The 14,040-nt window shown below is 45.2% G+C and overlaps 1 protein-coding gene across 3 annotated transcripts in view; it reads right to left on the bottom strand.

The window, feature by feature from the left end:
- Nucleotides 1–14,040, bottom strand: part of AOAH (acyloxyacyl hydrolase (neutrophil)) — a 220,309-nt gene that overhangs the window by 127,335 nt on the left and 78,934 nt on the right. For all 3 annotated transcript variants that reach the window (XM_012638764.1, XM_012638766.1, XM_012638767.1), the window contains exons 5-6: nt 5,703–5,762; nt 474–544 (exon numbers count right to left, since the gene is read on the bottom strand). In XM_012638764.1, coding sequence (XP_012494218.1) covers nt 474–544; nt 5,703–5,762 — 131 coding nt within the window. The remainder of the gene's footprint in view (nt 1–473; nt 545–5,702; nt 5,763–14,040) is intronic.

The raw sequence follows: 14,040 nt of genomic DNA, 5'->3' as shown, positions 1-14,040 counted from the left end.
TTTTAAACTGAGACAGGAGGGCTTGAAAGTTCTGGATAGTGTCTCTGTATCCAGGACCCTATTTGCATGTATCCAAGCCAGATTTTTCAGGTAATAGTTTGGGCTCTGTGAAAAAAAAAATGGTCCCTTTGCACTAAAGATGTTCAAGGAGTTTCTGCCATGACGGCAAGGAGGGGCCGTCCCCAGCACAGCAAAGGGAGCACGGGGCTTCCCAGGCAGGGCGCATTCTAGCCTGAGGCATAGATCGAGCTTTGAGATGCAAAGATCCTGGTATTCAGTACATTTCCAAAATGATTTTGTTCAGAGCTAATTTGTCTTCTTGTTTCTGTACGAGTCATGTTTCGAGCAGAAACACTGTCACCCTCAGGAAGATGCCTTTCAAGTGTGACGATCATTTTAGTCATTAGAAAATGAGGACCGGCAAAGATGTTATCACATGCTGGTGCTCGGGAAGGTAGAGACTATATACATACTGTTTAATTTTCTGACAGATCTTGGCCAAAAACGGGAGTGAACAAATGCCAGAACCACTTCTAGAGTATTTCTGGGGAGAAAAAAAAGACAATAAAAAGAGAGTTATTTAAGGAGTAGTTCCCTGCCCTCTAAGGGCCCCTCTGTAGCCTAGATTTCTGGACCCTTCTCCCTCTAGAATGCAGCCCCGTTTTACTGACCTAAATTCACCTCTTGCCCCTGGCCCCATCCCACACCTGTCCCAACCCCTGGCCGGGAAGGCCCTCCCCCTTCACCCACAGGCTCGTCCCACTTTCCCGGCCACCCGCACTCTCCACGTTGGTCGGTTCTATTCTGTCAATGACATTCCTCTACCCAAGAGCTTTGAAAATAGAGAACAATTTCAAATAAAACAATTCCATCTTACTATGGAAATAAAGACTAAAGGGAAGGACGGCCCCTTCCCCAGAGGAGCAGAGAGTGTGCAGCTCCGCAAGCCATGGGATTTTAGACAGCGGTTTCCATGAGATTCTAAGAGTGGGGTACATTATTGATAAAAGCCCTGGCTCTTCACTAAGCTGTGTTTTTAGAAAGATTGTGGTTTCCATGATGCTTTCCTCAAATGAAAGAAAGAAAAGACAACAGGGTGGGAAGAGTTAGGAACCCCCATTTATCAACGAAGGGAGAGAGACAGTGGATTCCTGCTGGCCTGGGAAGTCCTTCTGAGGGTTATGCAGGGTTTCATGGGCACTGGTGATATTTTGACCTGGCAAAGGATAACTGGCTACCTTTTCAGAATATAAATGAAGTATTCAAGGATCTTTGAGATGCCTGCCTGGCTTTCCAGGAGGAGAAAAACATCCTGACCAACGCCCCTCTCTACGTGAGATGTGCGGAGCAAGAGGCTGTCCTTGCCATCAGCTCACCATGGAGTTCAGGGCATGGATGGATATCCAAGCTCTGGGCACACTCTGTGGGGTCTGCAGGGGTTGAGGCACTAGCAGGGCTCCCTAGGAACCTGGGAGAGGATGCAGACGACCCAGAAGTCAGGCAGGATGGAGGCAGGTGGTAAGGAAGAGACAGATGCCCTGAGGCTTTGTGACTCAAAGTGCAGCCCACAGCTTTGCTAGAGATGCAAATTCTTGGACCCCCCCAGATCTGCTGAATCAAAAACCTTGGGTGGGTCTTGGCACCCTGTTTTCTTAGCCGTCTAAGCCATTCCAATGCCTAGTAAGCCTTGAGAACCACTGGCCTAGATCCTAGCCACTCAAGGTGTGATAGCAAAGTCTCACCCACCCTAGACCTACAGAATCAGAATCTGTACTTTAACAAGGCCCCTGGGGTGTACACTAAAGCTGAAGAAGCCGGGTTCCAGGTGGAGGGAGCACCCCAAGCAGTTCCGTGGAGGCATGAGAAAGTCTGGTGTTTTAGGGGAATGCCAAACTTTGTGGCCCGGCTGGAGCATCAGAAACCACAGGATGCGGTGACCCATAGAAGGAAGGGGACATTATGGCAAGCCTGGGATACAGCGCCAGGTGTTACCCTGAGGACTGTGAGCGATCCCTGAAGGTGTCAGGCAGAGGAGCTACATTGGTATTTCAGAAAGCCGTGGCTCGGGTAGGATGTTGGCCCAGAGGAGGCAAGAGAGGGCAGAGAGGCCCATCAGAGATAAGGGACCCTGAGGCCTGATCCCAGGGTTTGGAACCTCATCTCTATTGCCATTTGGGGCTGACACTAATTCTTTCTTTGCTGTGCATCTGTCCTGTGCATTGTGAGGTGCTCGGCAGCATCTCCAGCCTCTTCCCACCAGATGCCGGCAGCGCAGATCTGTCCCCAGACATCGCCAGACCCAGGGTGGGGTGAGGGGCACAAGTGCCACTTGTTGGGAGGCACTGATGTAAAAGGGGCAGGGAGGGCAGTGGTGCAAAGGAGGGGTGTTTAGAAGGTTGAATTCAGGGACGTAGTAGCTGATTAAGATCAGAATTGTAGCCACACTGTAAAACAAACAGCAGCATGAGAACAGCATTGGTGGCACTTTGGAAGTACAGATACATCCTGAGACCTAGAGTTCAAAGTCAGGCTGCATTTGAATATTTGAGCTACTTGTTTTAATATTTACTTTAGTCTGAAGGCCTTGGTCTCATTATCCTAATGACAATGTAGATTTTTAACATTCATGATAACCAATATATTAAAAAAATTTATAGGGACAGTCTTATAATCACTGCAAAAAAGGTACAATAAAATAAAATTTCATAATGACACGGCTGTTCAGTGTCAAAATTCAGCTGCATGACTGCAGCTGCCTTTGACATTCATTGTACAGAAATTGGGGTTAGGAAGCGGGTGACGGATGATGTCCCAGGAACCCCCACCCCAGAATTGATCCTATTTAGACAGAGGTTTTGATTATTTGGTCTTCTCATCACATAACAAGGGAAAGACTGTCATCCTCTTACAATTTGTTTGCAAAGAGAACAGAGATGGGCCCAGAGCAGCATTGCAACAAGCAGTCCTTGCCTGCGTGTTTGCCAGCCCCTTCCTTCCCATTGGAACTTTGCTAGATAGAGACAAAATTTGGGCTGTTATTAACACAGCAATGGATTTAAAATATGGCATCTGGCTGCATCTAATCCCACCTAAAATGAAAGTCTCAAATCTGTGCTGTCGCTGGGGACAGGAGTTATGCGGCATCTTCACTTTGCAATCGATTTAACCGGCCTCCTGAGCTTCCCCACACACCAGAATATTAAATGAATTCAGAACAACAAACAGGGGTTGAATAAAGAAAAATGGGGTGAATGGGGTAAATGGAAGGCCATAGGGGGAGAGTAATCACTCTTCTGTATGCAGCCAAGATAAAATTGAATTTCTACATAGTGAAGTAGTTTTCAACCCTCGTTGTGTGTTATAATACCTGGATTTAAACTGGTCTGAGGTGGGCTTGGACATTAGCAATTTTTAAAGGCTTCCCAGATGATACTGTTGAGCAGGTGAGTTTGTGATCAGGGCTGTCATGTATAGCTGCACAGGTTGTCCACTGTAGGAGTCCAATATCCACATAGCCTGCGCTATGAATGGTGCTCCCTAAAGTTTAGCACTGAGGAGGACTTGCTGAGAGCTACCTGCCTAACAGAAAGGATATTGAACTTGGGAATAGCTAGCTCTGCATTTAAATGATGGGTTTCTCACTTACTAGCTATGTGGAGTGAGCAAATTACTTAACCTGCCTGAGACTCAGTCCTCTCATCTGCAAAATGGAATTGATAACAAAAATACTCTACTTTGTGGAGGTGAGAATCAAGTAAGGTGATTCCATAACTCAGGTGCTCTTAGATGCTCAATGTTCCACCAAATCCACAAAAAGTTCCCTCAAGGAGCTTTTTAGGGCCTCATTGAGATCTGGACTTTCTCTGGAACATTCGATTTCCTTCAACAATGCGTAACCTCTCCTGTCTGGATTCTCAGCCTGACAGGCTGGACTGAAATGACATGCGACCTACTGTGTGTTGCTTTCTGTGTCCTGGCCGGGTCTGCAGTTACAGCGGCCACCACAGTGTGCCCAATCGTGGTCTGTTCTCTATGAGCGATTTTTTCAGAGACACTTATTTGCATTTTCTGATTATTTTTTCCTTGATAGCTTTCATCTGGAGAGTAAATAAATTGGTGGAGGTTTCTGAGGAGTTTTTTAATCGTTGAATCGTTGAGTAGAATTTTTATTTTTTATTTTTGGCTTCTCGCAAGTAATTATTGGAATTCTGCCCCATGAATTATGCTTGCAATTCTGGTGACAGAAATAAAAAACTGTAAAATCCTAATTAGTCTTTGAGTTAACGCCAAGGCAGTTTGTGCTAGTGAAGTAAACAATGCCCTGAGAATAAGTTTTTAGACGTGTGTTGAGAGGAATAAAAGATGAATTCTATTATTCTCCGTTTCTGCTCAGGGTTCTGAAGGCGGCGGTCAAGGGCTTCCTGCAGTGCCTCCAGATCTCATTCAACAACTTAAGCAAATTAGCTAAACTGGCTACTGTTGGCCCTTAATTATTCACTGCATTAAATAATGATTGGCGGTGCAGACGTCGTGATCGATTAATCACGTATGTGGAAATGCCTGCATATTGCCATTTAACACACAGCAGCCTGGTGCATCAAGCCCCATATGCCCCCCATGAACAGGGTTGCCAGATAAAATATTGCATTAGACATACTTATACTAAAACATTATTCATTGTTTATCTGAAGTTCAAATTTAACTGGGCATCCTATTTTTCACTTGCTAAATCTGGCTAGCCTGGCCACGAGGGATTTCCTCCCCTTTATTTCCGTGTTGCCAAATCAATAATACCTTAAATGCATTGCATCACATGAGTGATGAGCTGGCCAGCAGGGAGAAGCCAAGGACAAGGTCTTTGCCCTCCCGTTGCTGATGAATGCTCCCTTACTGCCAGGATCTTTAGCATTGAGGATGACGCTGTCTTTAGAGATCTACTTTTCTGCTTCCTTTTCTACTGGGGCTGATTTGCAACCGGGACCCAAGCTAAATGCTTAACTTCACAAGAACTTATTTTAACTAAACATCCTATCTGCTGAATGAGAGTGTTATTACAAAGATGACAAATTAGGGGAAATGAATAGTAATTGTGATGACTTTAACATTTATGGAGTATTGGATAAGTCCTAGGCGAGACACCAGATGCCTCACACACATCAACTCTATTAGTCCTCACATTGGAGGCCACTATTACTGACCTTATCTTACAGACAAGAAAATCGAGGCTCAGAGAAGTTGAGCACCTTGCTTAAGGTCACATTTTTAGAAAGTAGAGGAGAAGGAGGATATAATCTCCTCCAAAATGGTCCACTAGAGAGCAGCAGTTCTCAACTGGGGGTGATTTTTTTCTCCAGGGGACACTGAGCAATGTCAGGAGGAATTTTGGGTTGTCATGACTGGGAAGGGGTGGAGGGTGCTACTGGCATCTAGTAGGTAGAGGCCAGGGATGCTGCTAAACACCCAACAGAGCACAGGACAGTCCCCACAACAAAGGATTACCCAGCCTCAAAGTCAGTAGTGTAGAGGTTAAGAGAGAAGCCAGGAAAAAAAAGCTAGGAAGGGGCTCATGTTCCTGTTAGTACTTTAATCCCAGTGCAGCTATGGCATGTTGCAGGCTTTGACCTGGAGTTGCCCTTGCCTTTGGGAGGTGAGAACAGGGCCAGTGGGAGATGAACGTGCCAAGGAAAAGGCTCATTTCTTACCAGAGTTGGGGATTTCTTGACAATTTGTCTTGCTTTCTCTAGTGTGAATTTCCATGCCTCCTATAAAAGCAAAGTTAGACAACGTTGCAAGTTACGTCTCGTCTTTTCTTTCTAGATGGTTTCTAAAGTTGGGATTTTTAAAGTCTACAGGTTTTCAATAAATGAATTATTCCATAAATTTGCAATAAAGTAATTTATGAGAAAGCAATTTCATGTGAACAACTACCTTTATTAAGGACTTTGCTCTGCCAAATGCTGTGCAAAGTACTTTGTGAACATTATTTTACTTACTCTTCACAACAACCCTGAGAGATAAAACTATTCTACACATGAGGAAATTGAGATGCAGAAAAGCTAAGAAACTGGCCCCCAAGATCATGGCTAGAGTCTAGCAGAGAGGCAGTTTGAACCTCTGCTTCCTGACTGCTGTGCTACACTGATCTCCTCCGTGAGCAACTCGTCCTTGTGTCTGAAAGCCCCACTAGCAACTAGGAAGCTATCAACAGCCACCGTGAGTGCAACAGTGAAGAATGGCTGATCTCTGCCCTGCAGGCTAACCCCAGCTCTCAGTCACCTCCTCTTGCCCTGGTTGGAGATCCCCTGTCCTCTTTCAACCATTTCTACAACATCTAAATGCATCTTCCAAGTACACACACATTGCAAGTACAGTTAGCTCATTATTGCCAATAACGGTTGCTGTGAAACTTCAAGACCACCGTGTTTGTGTATTTCATGGGGGGGAGGCTGGGAGAAGTTTAATCCTGGGGTGGGTGGGGGCAGGTTGCTTCCAGCACTGCTTCCTGGAGCTTGTACCCACAACTCAATGTACATAATCCTGGCCACCACGTCCCTTGTCATCCCCTTCCTGTATAGCCCTAAAATCACCTCCCTTCAATGATTGACAGGTTTATTGGAAAGCTCTGTCTTTTCTACCCACTTCCTGCTAACCCAAATTAGTAGGGAAGCTGGGATTTAAGGAGGGTGCTATAGTTCTCACTCCACGTGACTAAGGATGTTGTCCCCACATTCAGGCAGTAAAAATGAATGCTAGAATGGGACTTTGGAGATGGCTGTTCACAAGAGAAGGCCTTCTGGGAGATGCCAGCCAATGTGGCTAATGGATGTTCAGGACTCAGGTCCGTATTTAACCCTTTTGCCCGTTCTTCACCCTACAAGCCCCCTCTCTCCACTCTGGAGCTATGTGGCCATACTGAGTGAACACATGAGCAAGTGTGTGCCTCTTACGGTGAGCCTGGGTTGGAATGACCGTTTCGGGAGGTGCTTGAGAAAGGAGGATGGCAGAGCCAGTACAGCTTGTCTCCATGGGCAGGCTCTGAACCCCTCTCCCGGTATCTGCCCCAACTCATACTCCTCTGGCTCAAGCTCAATGGATGGCAAACTGGGGATCTCATGTCAAAGGCAGCAGGCTAGCTGATATGCAAGGCTTGAGAGAAGATGCTCTCTGGATAGGTTTGGTTGCCAGGATGCTCTGGTACGGTGTATGTTTCTTAAAACACTGCAAGACTTCTGTGTTAGTTGGTGAACAGCTGTGTCCCCGAGCCTTGGAGATTCCCCCACCACTGCTCTGGCCTCCTAGTCTCTTCCCAAGACTCCCCAGAGCTCCTTGTGATCATTCGACTAAGTAAGGGCTCAATGTGATGGTACCACTCAGTGGGCTCCTCCAGACTGTGCCCCAGCACTGCACCCAGCATCCCCTCTGACTGGTTGGCAGCACAGATTACCATCCTCACTTGTAAAATATAGGCGTCTTTAGCAGAAAGACTGCTTTGGGAATGGCTCCAGGTTTTGGTAAAACCGTCCTTATCAATTGTACTTTTGGATTTTTCTGGAAATGTCGGCAAATCTTGGAAATTCTCCTATAGTGTAAAGTAGCATCTCCAGCATGGCCAGTGTAACAGACGCTGGACTTCAGTGCAAATTTGTCTTATGGTGCCCTTTTTGGCTACCCTCGTTAGCCTAAAGCTCATTCTCCATATGTCACAACTTGAAGGTGGCATCCCTCTGCCTTAATTATGTGGCCCTGCTCCTCTGTCTCAGAAATATTCACTGGCATTCTAAGGCCCAGTTTAAACATCTACAAGGCCTAGCACAGTCCCTGATATATAGTACGTACTCAATAAATATGGGGGTGGGGAAAAGCAAAAGAAAATGGTTATGATATTGTTAAGCAAGGAAAATAGGCTACCGGATTTTACTCACATAGAAAAAAACCTTGTAAAGGAATATGCCATTATAATGATGGGTGATAATCTTTTCCTCTTTGTTTTCCGTGCTTTCTAAATTTTATACGATGAGCACCAATTCAACAATAAATGCTTTTAAAAAAGAGCTCAATGCATGTTTTCTTGTTTCTTATTGAAGAAGAAAATGATGTGCTCGCAGCATAGATATGCAAATGAGGGCCCTGGAAATCTGGCAGGGGACAGCACAGATGTTGCTGCCCTCCCAGGGCTTCCGGTCCAGCACAGCGATGGACCACAAGCAAATGCAATGAACAGAAGTGAGATGAAGCTGAGAGGGGCCTTGGCAACATCTTTCTGGTAGAGGCCACTTGAATCCCTTTGTGACAACCAATTTGATTTTAACCCGGCTCGATTCTCTGGTTCTTAATGTTTGTTGGGTGGTAATGACAAACAAGCTGTAAAGATACGACATGGTAAGCGCTACAGCCGAGGCCTTGATCCACCCTTAGTGCTGCGGTGTGAAGGGCTGTTTCCTTGTCCTCCTAGGAGGCTAAGGGCAGGTTCATCTGGATGGGGTTGAGTCCCTGGTGTTGGGGCATGTGGGGGAGGCAGCAGGGAGAGGGGGGTGGGCTGCAGGGAAGTGCACCGGCCTTTGCCAAGGAGGGGAGTCAAAACATCCGAGATTAGGCAGCGTCTTGGTCCCAGGTGGGCATTTAAACTTACCCATTAACTCAGCACCCGCTTCCAAATTCCAGTTACAATGACGACTAGGAAACTCTAGATTTCTGCTGGAAATTGGGGAAGGGTAGGATCCACAAACTAGAAAATTGGAAGCATTACCTCAAGACACAATTTGAGTAACACCAAATTGAAGCAAAGAGGGAGCAGCCAGTGTTCTAGCACATTCAAAGGTGAAGGCCACGTGGGGACTAAGGGAAGGGGCCCTAGGGTAGAATCCGCTAGCACCCTCGAAGCTGGGGCAGCAGGGGTCTGGCCGGCGCAGACAGAGTGGCTGTGTGTGGGGTGCATGTCCCAGTGCTGCAGAGATGTGGAGCCTGGCCCTAGGACCTGGGTCCACTGAAGCCGGCTGCCCCCTCACCACTACCTGGGCGGTGGTGGGGACGGATTGGTCTTGCAGCTGCATTTGCAGGTACTCTACCTAAGATTGAGAAAATGGCAATTAACTTTACCTGACAATAAAGTGAGGGTGGAGGGAAGTTCTAGAAGCCACACTTGGCTGCACTCCTGGGCATCACCCCAGGCTTGAGAAGGGCCCTTGCCTGTCAGACTTGAAGTTGCTGCAATAGCACAGACAAGGACCCTCCAAAAGCTCATATCCTTGAGGGGCGGGGGGAATGGATGGGTACATCGGCTACTCCAGGTTCAGAATAGCTGTGCACAGGAGCTGGGGGGCACAGGTCCAAAGGAAGACTGTTTACATCACAATGAGGGGTTGCGGAAGCTTTTCAGAGGAACTGCAGCTCGAGCCGAGCTCTCATTCAAATTTCTCATGGCCCCTAGAAAGTACACATCCTCCCTACTCTATAGCAGGGTCCACTCGGAGGCTCAGCTCCCCTAAACTACACAGGTATGGAGAAGTCTGCTCAGGAGGCAGCCCCAGAGCTTTCATCTTCTAAGCCCGTGCATAGTTCTCCCTTTCACAGTGAGCTCCACAATACCAAAAATGGTGTTTCCAGCCTTTGAGACTGGAATCAGAAGGATTCGCCCAGGAACTGCCATTCTAGAAGCCTCCAAGCCCCTGCTGGATAATTTTCCAGCTGCAGCACGGCTGTCTTTTTCTCCCAACCACTCTGAGAGCTCCTGGATAGAGGCTTTGGGTTCTGGGCTATTTTTGATCACTCTTAACCTCTTCAATATTGTCAAGCCCAGAGCATGCAGGCAATAAGCACCTGTTGATTTAAATTTGCAAGACCATTAAAATGAAAATGACTAAACAGAGACTGGGAAAGGGCTGTATTTTTCAGACATTTCCTCATTCCTCTATTCAGTTAGCGTTACTACTTCCAAGGCAGCACGGCAGGCACCAAAGTAGGGAGTGCAGGGGTTGGAGAGTTGCATAAAACAGCCGTTACCGTCCTCACCTATCCCGAGCTTAACATTTAGCGGGGAATTGCATGCATGGGAGTTTATTGCAATGTGGAATAAAAAGAAAACAGAGGAAGGAAAGCTCTACTAGAAAGGAGGAAAGCCAAGATGGCTTCAGGAGGAAGCAGTCCTTGTGCTGAGCCTTCAAAGGTAAGAATTCAACAAGTGGAAGTGGGTAGAAAGCGGAAGAACATTTTGGCACAGGGAACATTTGGGCTGCAGTATGTTGAACAAGCCAGATGCTCTGGCTACATACATGAAGAGAAGTCTTGACAAGGGTGCGATGGGCAGAGAGTGAGGTCTTAGATGTCATGACAAAAGTTTAGTCTTTATTTCAAAGGTAGTTGTTGCCTACTGGGCGTTTTTGAGCAGGGGTGTGCCAGGTTTAGTGACAAATACATGTTAAGAAAATTAAAATTAAAAAAAGATCAAAGCATCGCTTTCTTTTTAGTTACTGATTCAAAATGCATTAATATTAATGCCAACATACAAAAGAGAATTGAGATAAAAGCCTGCGCTTTTTTTTCCCCCAGAAAAAAATGGATGTAAAACTCAAAGCCATTTGGAAAAATTACTTGGTTCGCTTGTCTTAATGACAAGCAAATTGCCAGGAAAAATAAAAATAATTGTTATCTCTCCTTGGCAATCTTTAATTGTTGGCAATTTGACGTTTAAGCCTGCATCTATAATGTATGAAGGCTACTCTTTTATATTCTGAAAAATTAAGACTCAGGATGAAGAATGCAATTCTAATGAGCGATTGGAGAGAAGGTTTGAGAATGGACTGAAAGCTGATCAGAAAACTCTTCTGGTTGGAAGCCAGAATGATGTTTATGACCCGGCTAGAGCAATCGTCTGAGGCATCAGTAGTTTCTCCATCAACAATGAGCGGCTTGGTTCCGGAAGCATTCATTTGATACTGCAATTTGTTTTGGTCAAATCCATTCAGATTCTCATTACATTTTTTCCTTGGTTATCGTGGTTATTTATTCCATCTTCAAATCCTCCTCAGCCTATTTATTTAATACCCTCCTGAGTAGATTGCTAAGGAAGCCGTCACACAGGCCGAGAGAGACATAAGCTGTAGAAAGGACTGTGGATATGTATGTTGGATTTCTTTACTCAAGAGCTTGGAAAGTGCTCAAGGACAACATGACATGGCAGCCCAGCAGTCTGTGAAAGGGGAGAGGTGACCCTTCGCTTGAGCACGTGGTGGCACGTGGCACGGTGGCTCACTGAAACACTTTTGCGTAGAATGATGTCAGTGCCCACCCAAACCAGAGCCGGCCCAAAGTCTTCAAACAAGAGGAAAGGTTTGGTTGCTATTGACCGATGTTGTGAGTTGGATTTTGTTCACCAAAATTTATATGTTAAAGTCCTAACCTCCCACTAGCTCAGAAGGTGGCCTTATTTGCAAATAGGGTCATGGAAGAGGAAATTAGTTGTGATCAGGTCATATTGCAGCAGGGTAGGCTGCTAATCGAATATGACTAGCGTCCATATAGATAGAATACCATGTGAAGAGAAATAATGCATACAGAGAGAAGATGATGTGGAGATTCAGAGAGAAGACGCCAAAGATGCCAGCAAACTGTCAGAGCTATGAGCGAAAGGCATGGGACAGATTTTCTCTCACAGCCCACAGAAGGCTAACCGTGCTAACACCTGGATCTGGGACTTCTATCCCCCACTACCGTGAGACAAAAACTTTCTGTTGTTTAAACCACCCAGACTCATACAGCTTCTCTTGCTCTCAGAGTGCCTTTGGCTCTCGACACTGAGCTAAGAGTAGTTTGGATGATGGAAGAGCAAGGGCCAAGTGCTTGGGCAAAAAGGTGCCCTGGTAGGATATGTGCTCTGCCTACCATCAGCCAAGTGGGAGCCCAAGGAAAAGGAAGAAAGTACAGTAGTCTATTTAACAGGATGTGGGCGAACTTCCATCTTCAAGGGAAACTCTTTAAATATTGTATTAATCACTAGATCGGGGACTCCATTGTTATTTACCATTTAAAATGGTTTTTTATTTTTATTTTATTTTATTTTTTTTTAGACAGAGTCTCACTCTCTTGCCTGGGCTAGAGTGCCGTGGTATCAGCCTAGCTCACAGCAACCTCAAACTCCTGGGGTCAAGGGATCCTCCTGCCTCAGCCTCCCAGGTAGCTGGGACTACAGGCATGCACCACCATGCCCAGCTAATTTTTTCTATTTTTAGTTGTTTGGCCAATTTCTTTCTATTTTTAGTAGAGACAGGGTCTTGCTATTGCTCAGGCCGGTCTCGAACTCCTGAGCTCAAGCAATCCTCCCGCCTCGGCCTTCCATAGGGCTAAGATTACAGGCGTGAGCCACCACGCCCGGCCTCATTGGATCATAGAGTGCTCGTGGGTTTGAATCCCAGCTTCATCATTTACTAGTTGTAGGGCCTTGGGTCAAGTGACTTAAGCACTCTGAGCCTCAGTTTCTTCATCTGTAGAATGGGGATGATAATAGCATTGTTATGAGTAGTGAACAAGATAATACGTAGAATAGTGTCTTGCAGATAATAAGCATGACATTAGTGTAAACAATAATTAGTGTTTTTATTTCGGGTTGTAGTGTCACTAATACACAGCTGGAAAAACTACAATTACATCAGCTGACAGAAATGCCTGCTGTTTTTCAATGATTCTGAAAACTGCCTTTGAAAAAGTTGTTTTTTTCCCCTTTTTCCGGTTGGGAAACTTGGGGTTCGGGGGGTTGCCCCATTTTACCCGGGCCCCTTTTGCAGGCGGGGTTGTTTTTGTTCTTTGGTTTTTTGGCTTCCGGCCCTTTTCCCTCCGTTAAGCCGTTTTTTCCAAGGATGAAGTAAGCCTGAAATTTTAACAGAAACAAGAAAACAAGACTTATGAGGTTTCACCAGGGCCTTGAGGAATGGCAAGTGTAGCTTCCATGGAATGGAGATGGTTTAACATAAAAGGTCAGGTATCTAGGCGAGAGGACTGGCTCTGTATGTCAAGAAGCCATGCACCTGGGTAGAAATTCATGTAAACCCAGATACAAGCACAGTAGCAAGCATATGATTCACAATGACAGGAGAAAGAAATATTCTTGCAGCCATCCATTTCTTTGTGCAGTCACTCATTCTACTCGTTTATTTTGCAAATACTCATCTAGTGTCTATGTGGAGCCATGAATTAATTACATGTGGGGGACATAGAGTGAATGAGATGTCAAGGGTTTTATAATCTGGTAGAGAAGATTGACAGGAAACTGTGAGTAGAATACAACTGGAAAGGGTAGGTAGTAGTTAATATGATCCCTTTTTTATAGACGAGGTAGACTGAGGCTCCGAGTGACTAAATAACTCTCCTAAAGTCACAGAGCCAATGAGTGGTATGTCCAGATTCAATTCGGACACATTTCGCACAAAATCCATGCTTCTCACCCTACTCTGGGAGATGTTAATAAGGCGTGCTAAAAAAGAAACAAACATTTTTTAAAGTTAAAGAAGTTTAGGAAACCTGAGAATTAAATCCTCCTCTGAGAGCCAAAATACACATTAGCATATTCAAGGCTTTGAGACACTTTGTAGAAATGAATATTATGTAGATCGTGCATTTATTTCCTAAACATTCCAATGTTTTGGCCAAAGTGCATTAAGCTTTATTGATTATGATGGGGAAACATGGAAGAAATATAGTGAACTCAGAGACTTGGCACAATGTCGCTGGACATTTTAGGAGTATTAGTGAATTGGACAGGATATATTCACTAATTGGGCCTTCCGAGGTTCTGCAATGTTGAAGAATTGGATTTTGGTACACTTAGGAGTGAAGGAAGTAAAGAAAAATAGTGTTTTTAAGCACGAGTTTCTACAGTGAACAATTTTTAGTGATCAAGTTCTCTGTTATCAATTATAACAGCAGTACATGTGAAAAGTACAAAAAGTGCTTTTTGTTCACTTCACACATTTGACAGCAGTGACAGATTCCTGCAAAGGAGAAAGCCCCTGGGAGGTAAAATGATGATTTGAGAAGGGCGTTTTTTATTGT

This window comes from Propithecus coquereli, unplaced genomic scaffold, assembly GCF_000956105.1.
Source record: "Propithecus coquereli isolate 6110/MARCELLA unplaced genomic scaffold, Pcoq_1.0 Scaffold134, whole genome shotgun sequence".
NCBI lineage: Eukaryota > Metazoa > Chordata > Mammalia > Primates > Indriidae > Propithecus > Propithecus coquereli.
This window is presented reverse-complemented; position numbering and strand designations above follow the sequence as displayed.